Source organism: Hyposmocoma kahamanoa, unplaced genomic scaffold (assembly GCF_003589595.1).
Source record: "Hyposmocoma kahamanoa isolate Upper Pololo Valley unplaced genomic scaffold, ASM358959v1 66, whole genome shotgun sequence".
Lineage (NCBI taxonomy): Eukaryota > Metazoa > Arthropoda > Insecta > Lepidoptera > Cosmopterigidae > Hyposmocoma > Hyposmocoma kahamanoa.
In genome coordinates, this window is record NW_020653854.1 from 17923861 (window position 1) to 17937719 (window position 13859).

At 34.2% G+C, this 13859-nt stretch overlaps 1 protein-coding gene and 1 pseudogene across 1 annotated transcript; one reads left to right on the forward strand and one right to left on the reverse strand.

Annotated features, from left to right (window-relative positions):
* Positions 1–3810, forward strand: part of LOC113231598 — an 11217-nt pseudogene extending 7407 nt beyond the window's left edge.
* A 1438-nt stretch (positions 3811–5248) lies between these two features.
* Positions 5249–12304, reverse strand: LOC113231781 (thioredoxin domain-containing protein). The gene is made up of 6 exons (XM_026466309.1): positions 12123–12304; positions 11842–12027; positions 10470–10608; positions 9279–9440; positions 8862–8987; positions 5249–5913 (listed from the first exon to the last, which is right to left on the reverse strand). The coding sequence occupies exons 1-6, from the start codon at positions 12250–12252 to the stop codon at positions 5715–5717; spliced, it is 942 nt and encodes a 313-aa protein (XP_026322094.1). The 5' UTR covers positions 12253–12304; the 3' UTR covers positions 5249–5714.
* Between the last annotated feature and the right edge of the window lie 1555 nt (positions 12305–13859).

Here is a 13859-nt window from a genome sequence, read left to right on the forward strand (position 1 = left end):
GACTCATTGTGTACAATTGGCTCATTGTTCAACAGGTGACCCTACGTGTGTATGTCTGTCATATGTACATATATTATCTCATATCATATCATATCATCATCCTTTATATGTATATATATTATTTATATATATATTATATATATATATATATATATTATATATATATATTATATATATATATAGATATATATATTATTAAATTTTTTTTTTTTACTCACAGTTAAATTTTAATTTTATTGTACTATAATTAGTCCCGCAGACTTCATTTTTCACCTAGGCTGGGGTTGGCTGGAAGAGATCTCTTCTAGAGATAAGCTCACCTTTGTATATGTCCTTTATAACTTGTGTTTCATGTATCTTTTCTATGTGCAATAAAGGGTTATTAAGAAAAGAGGGGTAAAACATGACAAGCCACTACCGATTTTCGGGAACAGTCTTCGACAATTTCTCATGCAGATTAGTTTAAGTGATCTCGCTGTGGCAAGATACAGAAAGTATCCACAAGAAAAAATGGTTGGTTTCTACGCCGGCAATAGTTTATGACTCGTTTTAAGAGATCTAGAATTGATTAGGCGTGCTCTAGTAACAGATTTCCATTACTTCTATCCGAGGGGAGTTAATATTTATAAAAAGGCGATGGAACCGCTAATGATGAACCTTTTCACTATATTTGGAAATTAGTAAGACAAAGAATGACCTCGGCATTTACAAGTGGAAAACTTAAATCTATGTTTCCTAAGCTCTCATAGTGGAAAGAGCCGAGAAATTACAAATTATAGCTGCGACAGCCGCGGAAACTGGTAAAGAGGTGGACATTCGAGAACTCATGGCTAGATACACGACGTATTTCATTGGAGCATGTGGCTTCGGTATAGAAGCAGACGCATTGAATGACGAGCATACCGCCTTCCGTAAACTAGGCAAGCGTATTTTCACAGTCACCATAAGAGACGGCTTTGTAAATATGATGAAGCGACTTGCGCCGAAAGTTTTTAAACACGTTCATTTCTTCGCACCAGAAATTGAACACAATACAATTTCTTTAGTTAAAAGTATTATGATGCAAAGGAATTACAAGGTGACAGGACGAAACGATTTTATAGATCTGCTTTTGGAACTTAAAGAGAAAGGCAAAATGATTGGTGAGTCTATAGAAAAGAAAAACCCAGATGGAACTCCGCAAATAGTGGAATTAGAATTAAATGATATAATAATGGCTCAAGTGTTCATATTTTTTGCGGCTGGTTTCGAGGCATCCTCGTCGACGACAGCTGGCTTTCCATCCGGATGCACAGAAGAAATGTCAACATGAAATTGATGAAGTATTGAGCAGCTATAATGGCAAACTCTGCTATGAAGCTGTTAAGGACATGAAATACTTAGAAATGGCATTCAGGTAAGAATATCAGAACAATGTTAAAAAATAATAAAACGTCTTTGCAAAGGTTATCTTCTAAAAAGACAGTTTATGTTCTCCGTGTAATTAATCTGTCTTAGAAGATAACTTTTGCAAAGGCGTTTTATTTATTTTTTAATAACTTATAGAAGCTTCCTAAAATAGTGAAAAAAAAGTATGTTTAGGTAGAAATTGGGTAGTAAATAGTTATATAAAAAAAATATATATACTGCTAGAACTATGAAAAACGTAAAGTAGTCAGCCAACCTGATGTCAGAATGGCTGGCCACTTTATTTCCTTTATATTTCCGCTAGGGCCAAGGTAGAAAATAATATGTCAATAAAGGTACTACTATTTATAGTAGAAAATAGGTAGTAAATAATGAGCACAGTTTGATTTGTATATTTCGTTTGGTCCAGCCATCCTGACGGACACAAGTTCATTATGCTATGTATGTACAATATCGTTGCAAAAATTCGCGTCCATTCCGTTCCGCCGCAATATTGATTGAGCCTAAATGCAGTGCACCCTGGGTACTTATATACTAAATATGCGTGTATTTGATCAAGTACGCGCAATAAGAACACAATATGATGATTTGCAATAAATTATGGATGAAACATATTATTCAAACAGTAATTGATATGTGTCCTTGATATATTATATTTGTAATTCCATTATTGTCGACTCTGTATTGAAAAACTTTAATTTCAGGGTAAGCATGCGAATGTATCCTCCTCTAGGTTTTATAAGCAGAAAAAGCGCAAAAAAAATACCATTCCAGCTACTAACATCACAATAGACGAAGATGTATTAATGATCATACCAGTTCATGCTTTGCATAATGATGAGCAGTACTTTCCTGAACCAGAGAAATTCAAACCAGAAAGATTCCATCCAGATAAAGTCGGCAACATCAAGAAGTACACATATTTACCATTTGGAGAAGGACCGAGATCTTGTATCGGTAAGATTGAGCATTCTTAGACATATGTACATATTTGCAAACTCAAAGCTTGTAACGATTACACAGCAACAGGGAGAAGTTTAATAAGAAAGTAGGTAGGAAATAACTGCAATCCGTATCCGGTTGTCAAAGGGAAGTACATCAAATGTTAAAACCAATGTTTGGCCAAATGTTTTAGTGAATTATTCGCATGAATTGTAATGAAATGGTCAAAAGTATTGACAGTGAGATTAAGTATTGATAAAAATGGGTAGCTGCTACATTAAGGGGTGCGGCAGTAGAAAAAGCGGAAATCAACCGAATGTTATTATTATTATTATTAGTGTTATCTTTCGCCTATAAATCATACAATAGCCGAAATATCTCATGTAATTAGAGTCATTTAAGTAGTTTATTCATAAGTATTGCCCGAATTTTGCTTTGGTTACTTTAGATTGCCTGTTCGTTAGTATATTTTGATGATTGTTGATAACGATTATTTTGAGATAGTGTTGTTCTTGTAAGCAGACATATTATCGATATTCTGTTATTAAAACAATTCATTACGAGTTCGATTTTTAAAGTTTACCTACAAATGAAAAAAGAAAGAAAGAATGGTTGGAAATTATGGGACTGCCGAACATAAACATTGGACCAAATACCATCTTCGTTTGTTCGCTCCATTCAAATTTAAATAGAACTTTGAATGTAATGTATGTATGTATATATATGACATGACAATGCATTTCCAGCGTTACATTTATTGGTAAATAACTTTACATTTAATTTTGATTAAAATGGCACATTACTTGCCTAGTAATAATAGCCTAGTATTAATCATACTTCGATTACAGTAAACTGCACAAATTTGCAAACATAAAACACATCAACAACAGTTTCAACATTCAAGCCATACATTTGCATGTCGATATTGACTTATCTATGATTATGGTACAACACTAAGTCCGTCATTTGTGGTGGACATTTTTGGTTTAGGTAGGGACGTTTATTCCGTAGATAAGGCAGCTCCTTTCCTTTATTTTTTTCCATCCTCTAAGGAGCACACCAATAAACTACTCAGAAATTTTACATTATCAAGATAGACGTTAAATCAATATGGCGGATACTTATTTATATTTTTTTTTATTGAGCTATGCATTTCCCGTGATCACAGGTGAACGCCTCGGACTTATGCAGTCAATGGCTGGTCTGGCAGCCCTACTTAGCAAGTTCTCCGTAACACCTTCAAAGAGTACGCTGCGACACCACATTACTGATCCTTCCTCTCTGATAGTATAGACAATCAAGGGTGGAGTACCTTTAACATTGATTCGAAGTAAATATTACAGTACAACCACGGTGAAGAACAATAAATTTTGTACGGACGACAGGCACGTCACATTAATATTTAATACTTAAGTTGAACTCTATGCCACTTCCAATAAGACTCTTCTTTAAGTTCTGTCCTGGAGCTGATATTACTTTTAAAAAGAGTAGGTATTACATGTAGATAACAGTAATATCTATATTAAGTAGGTAATACTGAACGCATTTAACAAATAAGTATTCTGTAACTGCTTTACGATGACATTAAAATGTAATCGTCAGTGGTTAATTATCTTAGTTTTTTATCTGTGTACAGTACGTTCATACTTTATACGGTAATTTATCAACGATAAAAATAAATGGAAACTATGGTGGAGTTGCGATTAATACCGAATAAGTTTAGAAGTATAATTGTTAATAGAAATCAGGCGATGGTAATAAAACGATATTTTTATTAATCATTCCATAAAAATACATGTTATTTATGATACCACATCTATTTTTCATTTTTTTACATACTTTGAAAATAACTTAACGATTTAAAACTATAACGTAGCATTTCACTACGAGGACATTTAAGTTTACAAAACGGAAATAAATGATAATAAAGTCGGGTTTTCACTATACGAGTACACTCGGATGACTACTCGGACGCTACTCGGAGCGTGTAAACACATGATCAGAGTGAACTTGGACGCGGTTCTATTCTTACGAGTATACTCGGATTATGTTATGAAAACTAACTAAAATATTAGGAAGCAGTAGAGCTCTTTGTGACAGAGTTCATCCAGGATAATAGTCCCACATTATCTATTTCTGCCGCCATGCAGCAATGTGAGCATTACTGCAGGTGAAATTACAGGCACATGGGACTTGTCAACTTATGTCTCAGGGTGACGGGCGCGGTAGCGGTGCCCCTAATATCTTTGTGATTTAAAGCTCTGAGTGGCACTGCAACTGTTATGGATAGGCATTTCGCTTACCACCAGGTGCACGACTTGTTCATCCCGTCACTTGGTATTATAAAAAAAAAGCCAAAACGGTGCCTACTAAGAAAAAGTGGACTTAACGTGATAATTTCAGGTTTCAAACGTATTTTTATCTTTCTCTTGCACTTCTCGAATAAAATTATTTGAAGCACTCAGTTGGTCACATCTTAAAAAAGCATTTTCTGGCTTAAATTTTTCTCTTGCTTTGTTTTTTCCCTTCCATGATTTTGTATTTCAGCATTTAATATAGCTGCTACAACTCATATACCTCGCTGCGGCAGATCAACGTCATCATCTTGATTATGCAAGGAGATAAATGCTACTTGAACGCTGATGAATTCGTAAGATGTAAATCAAAATCCGAGTAGACTCTTATCTATCGATGTAGCTAGCGCACTCGGTCCGAGCGTACTCATATAGTGAAAACCCGGCTTTAAATATGAATGCAAATAATACCTATAAAATTTTTCATCGAATTTATCCCCGTTTTGTAATGTTAGTATAATAATAATTAATAATTTTAACTATTGTTTAAGGACGGACACTTATACCATTTCTTTTAATAATTTAAAAAATAGTCCCCTCTAAAAATTCACTCAATAATCTTAATTCCCACATAATGACATCACTATCATTACGATAAATAAAATAAAGATACAAAAGTATTAAAATAATAAATGCATTGGTAAACGTAGATACTATAGACTTTGCTAATATTTAAATCACTTGTATAGGAAGTTTTATATAAACAGCCTAAAAACTACATTAAGTAGCTTTTTTGTTTGCTCCATATATGATGACATGTTGAAATAAAATAATGCATAACATTGTCACATGTTTAAAAATGTTTTGTTTTGTTTGTATATGTTAATAAATGAAACCTACTCATTATTATCCCCTCTAACACGAATTAACCTAATTTACAACAGCGGTAAAAACTTATTTCTTCCATGTAGAATCTATATTGCGATGTAAATACGCTAAATCAAAATTGTAAATCACGTCCATTAGCGTCATAAGGGCGATATTAGAAGCAAGCCCAAGCGATGCATCAAGTTACTTGCTCTTCTTGTCTTTTTTCGTTTCCCTTGTGGGTCGTGCTCTCGCTTTTACCAATGCTATGAGAGCTGTTATGGCTACTAGACCGAATCCCACGACGCCGATTTGCCAGATCCATGGATATTTTGCGAGGATGTCTAGACCATAAGCCATGCTGAACTTGATCATCACGACGCACCACTCTACTATTTCATCGCTGAAAATGGATTTATTTATACATTATAAAATACATAATTTTTATCTTAACTCGATCTATGATCATTAATTAATCATTCATTGAAACATAAACATATCCATCTTAAAGTTTTTTTTTTTTAGTTAGGAGTCCCGTGATGCTTTTCTTCCTCTGTCATTTCATTACTCAGCAGATTGTGTTCTACCAATCCAATACCTACCCTAGACTTTTTCAAACAGGTCAAGCTCAAACAATATTTTTCAACCAAGAATGTTGCCAAGGCATTTGTGTGCAGTGACAGTTTTAGTTTATACTTTTGCTTGTGTGTCAAAATCTCCTGTTTCTTAGTCCTTCAAGATAGTTATTTCCTGGGCCCTTATAAACTAAAAATATTGGACTTATGGACTTTAGTACACTATAAACACTGAAAAACCTCTATGTTAAACGTTCTGCTAACATTTAAATGACTATGATCATAATGTTTTTAAATCAAACTTTATAGTGTTTTTTTTAATGAGACAGTATGGGGAAATACGAAACCACAGAAAATACAAGGAAACTGTGTTAGAAAAACTGTGTTGTGCAAACAATTTATACATAGTCAATTTTTTGGTCAAGCGTGAGTTGTCCATAAAAATGAATAAAATTGAGCAAATTTTTTTAGTGCTGATCGACTGTTTTATGTAAGGATCATTTTATTGTATGGGACGAAAAAATCGGGACAGTTGAAGTCGGTAAATTTTAATCAAATATTTTCTATACAAAATGAATAATAAAATAGACTAATTTTTTTTTCAAGGCTGATTACTTTATGTAAGGATCATTTTATTGTATTGTAAGAAAGAATTGGGACAGCAGAAGTTGGACTTTTTTAATAAAACGATTTTTTCATACGAAATGAATAATTTGACCAACTTCTGCAATCCCGATTCTTTTCTTCCAATACAATAAAATCATTCTTATAAGAAACTGAATCTATCAGCATTAAAGAAATAATTAATTTAAAAAAAAACCATTTTAGAAACCATTATTAAATTTGAGTAACTTCTGCTGCCCCAATTATTTTCGTCGCATACAAGGAAATCATCCTTATTAGAAACAGTACATAGACACAGTTTCTAATAAGGATAATTTCCTTGTATGCTGATAGCAGCATTAAAAAAAAATTCTAAATTTTATTCATTTTGCATGAAAAACATTTGATTAAATTTAATAAACTTCTGTTGTCCCGATTTTTTTCATCCCCTACAATGAAATGATCCTTAATGAGATGAAACAGAGTCGATAAGCACAAAAAAAAAAGTCAAAGTCAAAGATTATTTATTCCATAGGTAAAATAAATTTACACTTGAAAACGTCACAGTTAAGCTACTGTTCGTTCACTACGCTGACCTCACTGAGAAGAAACTCTAGGGATTGCTCTTTTCAAATAAACTGAAATGCTATGGAATACACTTTGAATCAAATTTGTGTGGATTCTGGAGCCATGTCGTCTTTCCATACATCTTTACCTAACACGTAGTCTTCAACTTTGTAATATGATTTTTCGATCAAAATATGTTTAATGTAGTTTTTAAACTTAGGAATTGATAAACTTAATATATGCTCCGGAATCTTATTGTAAAAACGTATACAGTTCCCCATAAAAGAGTTGTTTACCTTGGTTAAACGAAATCGTGGTACCATGAGTTTGGACTTAGCTCTAAGGTTAATATTATGGATATCTTCTTTCTTATTGAAATTATGTATATGTTTACGGGCATATAAAATATTTGAGTAAATGTACTGTGATGCCACAGTCATGATACCAGTCTCCTTAAACTTTTCTCTGAGAGATACCCGAGAACTTAGACGGTACACAGAACGAATCGCTCGTTTTTGCAATACAAATATGGTTTGAATATCTGCCGCTTTACCCCACATGAGAATCCCGTAGGACATTATACTATGGAAGTAACTAAAGTAAACTAGTCTAGCAGTACTAACATCGGTAAGCTCACGTATTCTGCGGACTGCGTATGCAGCGGAGCTTAATCTGCTGGCCAGAGACGATATATGTGGAAACCATTGAAGTTTACTATCTAAGGTCACTCCCAAGAAGACTGCTTTATTAACAAGGTCTAACTTTTCTCCGTTTATTTCTATGCATGGACTAGTCGATTTTACGTTAGGTAATTCAAATTTAACACATTTTGTCTTCTTGGCATTAAGCAATAAATTGTTAGCATTAAACCAATACACTACCTTAGAGAGGGTATCATTAATATGGTCATAGTTAATGTCATGTCTGTCTGTTTTAAAAATCAAGGATGTATCATCAGCAAACAACACTATTTCGCAATGGTCCTTAACAAAGAATGGCAGATCATTAATATAAATCAGAAATAAGAAAGGTCCAAGTATTGAGCCCTGCGGAACACCCATTTTTACTGGAGAACCCAAAGAAGTCACTCCATTTATGTCTACTTTCTGAATTCTACCGTTGAGATATGACCAGACAAGTTTCGACGCCTTGCCATTTACACCGTAATGTTCCAGCTTCCTAATAAGAGTGATATGATCAACGTAATCAAATGCCTTTGAGAGGTCACAGAAAACACCAAGTTCTCAAATCTTAACATTGACTTTGCATTATCTATAGAATTGATAATAGATATGAATTTGATGTTTAGTATATTTGGTTTTGTTTTGGTTAGAGCTCTTGTTAATCCATTGTTATCTTCTTTACAAGAATGGGAGGACATCGCGCTTGCTGTGTGTCAATGAGTGTGAGCTATTATATATATTATTGAATAGTCTATTCTATGAATGAAACCGAAACTCTAGTCTGTTGTCAGTTTAAATATTAATTTGCATGTTCTTTAAAATCGAAGTGCAAAGCCTCATTAAATTAATATTTTTTATATTTTGCGAGACAGTTTTTAGTTTTGTGACTTATTCTGAAATAAAAACGAACAGTAAGTACTTACAATGGCGAAGCTAGGAGAGGCACGGGTTCTCCTTTGGAATTTTTGTACCAATCTTGAGCAAATGCTACAAAGGACTTCACGTCATTCTTTGGCAAATCGTATTTGTAGACTTTTCCCAGACGGAAACTGAAATAGTAAATTAAATAACTAATACTAATTTTCTATTTACAAAACTGTTCTATCACATTATGTTTCACAACTGATTTTTTAATTAAAATAGGCAATAGTATCAGTGTACTCATCACCATCAGTGTTTATCTCAACATAATATTGGCATTACATTAGTCCTTTTTATTCACATAACAGCAAATCAAAGTCATGATTTCCTCAAGTAATTGTAATAAGTAGATCAACTTATTTAGATTTAAAACTTATTTATGGTTCCATTACATCTAGCATTTATTCAAAAGTACGTACAATAAGAAAGCTGGTAATTTGGACACATGAAAGCGTTTGGCAGTGTTAGCGCCGGCGAGATTTGCGTCAACGCGCGCCACGTTGATGCGCCCGCGCAGCGTCGCGCCTACTCCTTCCCACACTGCATGCAGACGCTGACATTCTACACACGAGGCACCATAGCTACAAACATACAATAATTATCACTTCACGATAAGAATTAAACAGTGTTAATAAAATTACACACACATTTGCAAAGGTAACACTCTTTGTCATTGTACTTAATGGATTATTATTTGTCATTATTATTGAATAGAACAGCCATTTATGAACTTAATTACTAATCAGTATTATTATTATTATTTTATATACATAAGTAAATAGAACTGATACACTACTGTATTGGGACAATCCTGTAAAAATAGCCGTATGTACAAAATAAATAAAACGATATCACAAATGTACATGCAATGCAAATGATTGCATTGGATTGCAATCTTTTGATTTGCATTATGTCATTCTTCATAACCCGTTTTTAAATTATTAAAACGGGTTATGAAGAATGACATAATATTCCATATTATCATCACCATTCATGACATACACTTAATAGATTAGTCTTTCCCACTAGTCCCTACCAGCCCCTGGTGGAGGCAAGTGGATTTTTTCCACTCTTCCCTACCACACCGTCTCTGGTTGGGATAAGTGGAAATGAAATTCCACTACCCAACCGTTTCTATTAATAAGTACAGTCGAGAATAAAACTATGGCAATGAAAAGTATGACTATTTATTTATAAACATCGGACATTAGGCACATCTGAACAGAATGCGAGTATAGTTTGAAGACTAAAAAGCTCTTTATCAATCCATGCTTGTTTCAATGCTAGGCATAGACCACCATACTGGCCCAATGCAAGGTACACATGTTTTCAAAAACTAATATGAAATTTCCATAATATATCGGTTTCAACACAACATAAGAAAAATGTTGAGTTGATGAATTATATATAGCTGAAGAATAATTTGATATCGTAAACTGCACACATCATTTTGGAGTGTCAATGGTGCATGCTGCTTGATTGAAATTGTGTCACATGCATATGGGAGGTAAGTTTTCTCTCAACAATGGTATTGTAGATTTTCTGAGAAGAGCTCACTGGTTTATTTTAGCTTTAATTTTATAATATAATTAAACTGAAATAATACTTACAACATAATAAACCAATCCCCAGTAGTGGCCCCAGTGGCAGCCTGTGTTATGTGCTCAAATATTTTATCTGTAAGTTCCTTCACAGCTGGAGTTTGATTCTTGTCAAAGAAGCCATAGATTTCATTTTCATCTGGCTCACCTGAAAACCATATAAGAAACTAGTGAAATATAAGAAACACAGGATAAAATTGGATGTCCTACTTGGTAGTTACTCAAAGGTAATACAATAACAATACACTTGGCCTTCGCCAAGTGGTGCACAATATGAGTGGCTGTTCACAAATTTTTCAAAGCCTCGCACTGTAGAAACCCTATATTGTGGTTGCTTTGTTGATGGACACACACATAAAAAACTACAATTACACCCAAAGTCACAAGAAAAATAAATGTCCACCATACAAATATTTCTCCCGGTCCGGGAATCGAACTATTGCATGTGTGTGTGTGTAATCGAACACACTGGCATGGTAACTGTTTGGCCATGGAGGCTGTACAGGTCAACGTACATTATTGTGCAACAGACAATATGCAACATCACAACCTACATTGGGCACATGCAAAATTTATAAATAATTAATAATAATTATCAGTACAATAAAGTTACTCCGTAGTATTGGTTGAGTATTATTTCTACAGCATCTTTGTCCTCTCCCTGCATCATCTCGCTGATATCACCTGACATATTACTGTATGAGACAAGCATCTCGTACTGAGGCAGTTTTCCTTTTTATTTATTGCTGGTGCCCTTTTAGGATTTAGCCCGTATTAAGTGCAAAAAATACTTATTAATTAAATGATTTTTTTTTCTTTTCTTTTTGCCAACATGCAATTGGTCTTATGTGTGACCATAAGCAGTTCATTTTTTTATATATTTTGGCATACCCTTCCAACGTTGGATTGCCTTTGAGTGGAAAACTATACAGCTCAGTTAGTTGAATCCCAAATGTGTTTACGCTTCAATCTTCTCGTCCAAGGTAATACACACAGTGCACTAGCTAGTTTATTAGTATGAGTGGCTATTGTTTCTTTATACGACTTAGTTAGCCTAGTGATTTCCTCAGTAATTGTAGGCATTTTAAGATATTCATGGATCTCATGTATTTTAATGAAATGAGGTTTTAAAAACCAATTTTTGGCCTAAGAGGTGATATAGATGTATAGGAAGCGTGTAAGATGATTTAGTAAGCTGTAATTCAGTTACTAGTATATTGAAACAAGAAACCAAATAAGCAGAATATATCTGAATGTAAAACCTTATAATCAATATAAAGGCAATTTGGTCAAGCTAAATCAGGATAAAAGGGCAATGTTAGAAGTTGTTACATGATACATGTTGATTTGTATTTAATGTTTATAAAAAATAAAAGCTTACCACTATAAAGTAAAGGTATCCCATGTCTAAAGAAAACAAGGGCCGGTTCTTTGGTGGGATTGTAGAGACGTGCCAAGTGACTGTTCACAGCTTTCACTGTCTCAGCACTCATGTGTTTATTGAAATCCGAGTGGAGCCCTTCCAGCAGTTTTTCAAACTTGTTACAAGTGTCACAATTAGGTCTAGCTTTAAAGATAAAAAGAAAAATAACTATTTAATATTATAAATAAGCACTACAAATTTACAGCTGTTTGAACATTTTTAAAAGTCACGATACTTACTGAACAAAACAATAAGTTTTTCTCTATCTTTTATCAACTGTAACAAATCATCGTCGCTTACACTTCTCAAAGTTTGACTTTCGGCTAGAGTAATAAGGAATACGGGTAATAAACTTAGTTTCAAAAACATGTTGACAGTGTTTAGGCGCAAAGGGTATGGTTCACAAATTAGAAGAATATGTATGTATGGTTCGTCCAGTCAGAAAAACTATACAATTTTTATAGCAAAGGTGTGTGTCACAAAGAGTGTTTTTACAAAAATCGTTCTGAAACGGCACACACAGATAACTGTAGACAAGTAGAACTAATAAGAGATACTACGTGAAACGGATCACAGATAACTGTAGACAAGACGGATACCTACTCAAACGAAATGGCAGCGTTGCCAATGCCTATTCCCCAAAATCCCCATAAATTAAAGTCCCCAAATTTGGGGAGAGGTAAATTAATATTCCCCACAAATTCCGCACATCTCGAGTTCTCATTATTTATTACAATGACAAACAGAAAGAAAAATTTAAAGTAAAGTAAAAATGTAAATGTAATGCAAATCATAAAATAGATGACCTTAAATCGTTTATTTATTTTGATGAGACTCAACAACAAGTCATTAAAATCCTTAAAACTCAAGGCAACACTCAATAAATAAATAATATTAAACTACCCGATTTCAGGGGACTATAAGTCGAAAACGCTTATTACATTACCCGTAGATAGGGGAACTGTCTATGACATTCACTACCCTTACGTAGGTAGTGAATGGGCCATTTTATGTCTAGGCGGATTGCAAGTCAAAAAATAATGAATACATCCTTTAGGCCGACTACATACAGCTCGAATCCCGTTTCAGCAAAACCATACAAATTACGGACTTATCACACACATACAGTTCTATTCCGTTCGAAATTATTCCGATTCGAAAATCCGTGAGGTGGCTTGCGCACGAAAAAAGCCGTTTCGAATGCAAGTCTTCCATAAATTTAATAGGGCCGCAACATCAGTTGTAAATTCCGTATCTACAAACGTATTTCTGGACTCAATGCTTTGCGTCTTTCAGCTGAGTCTTGTTATTCGGAACGGAAATAAACTTATTGAATTCGCAGTTTTTGTAATATATTAACATTTTAATTGAACTTGACCACGTTCTGTTTGCATAATCATTTTAAATCTGTTTTAGAAGCCGTGAAGCTCCTTGTGAAAAAGTTCGCCCTGTTCGTATCTATTTCTGCCGCCAAGCACTAATGTGAGCATTACTGCGTTCCGGTTTTGAAGAGTAAGGGTGAAATTATAGATAACATAGGACTTGGCAACTTGTGTCTTGTGTCTAAATTTACTTCCAAACACCACAGGATGCAAACAACTTTATTGAGAGTCCGCTCCTTAACAATAAAAAACTTTCTGCTGTTATCCCCCGCTTTCACCTCACTCGCAATGGTGTTGTTCGCCAGATCCCCTTGGAATGGTCCCTCGAGGAATTGGTTCACTCCATCAAATGCCCCCCAAAGGTTAAAGTTATAAAGGCTAGGAGGCTAAATAAAAAGCGTATAATTGAAGGACAAGCCACTTGGGAGCCATCTGCCACTGTAGTGTTGACATTTCTGGGACAGATCCTCCCCGAGAAAGTATTTTGTTTTAATATGTCTCTCCCAGTGGACCTATATGCTCTACCCATCATTCAATGTCACAAATGCTGCCGCTTTGGACATGTTCGTGAACAATGCCGTTCTAATCCGCGTT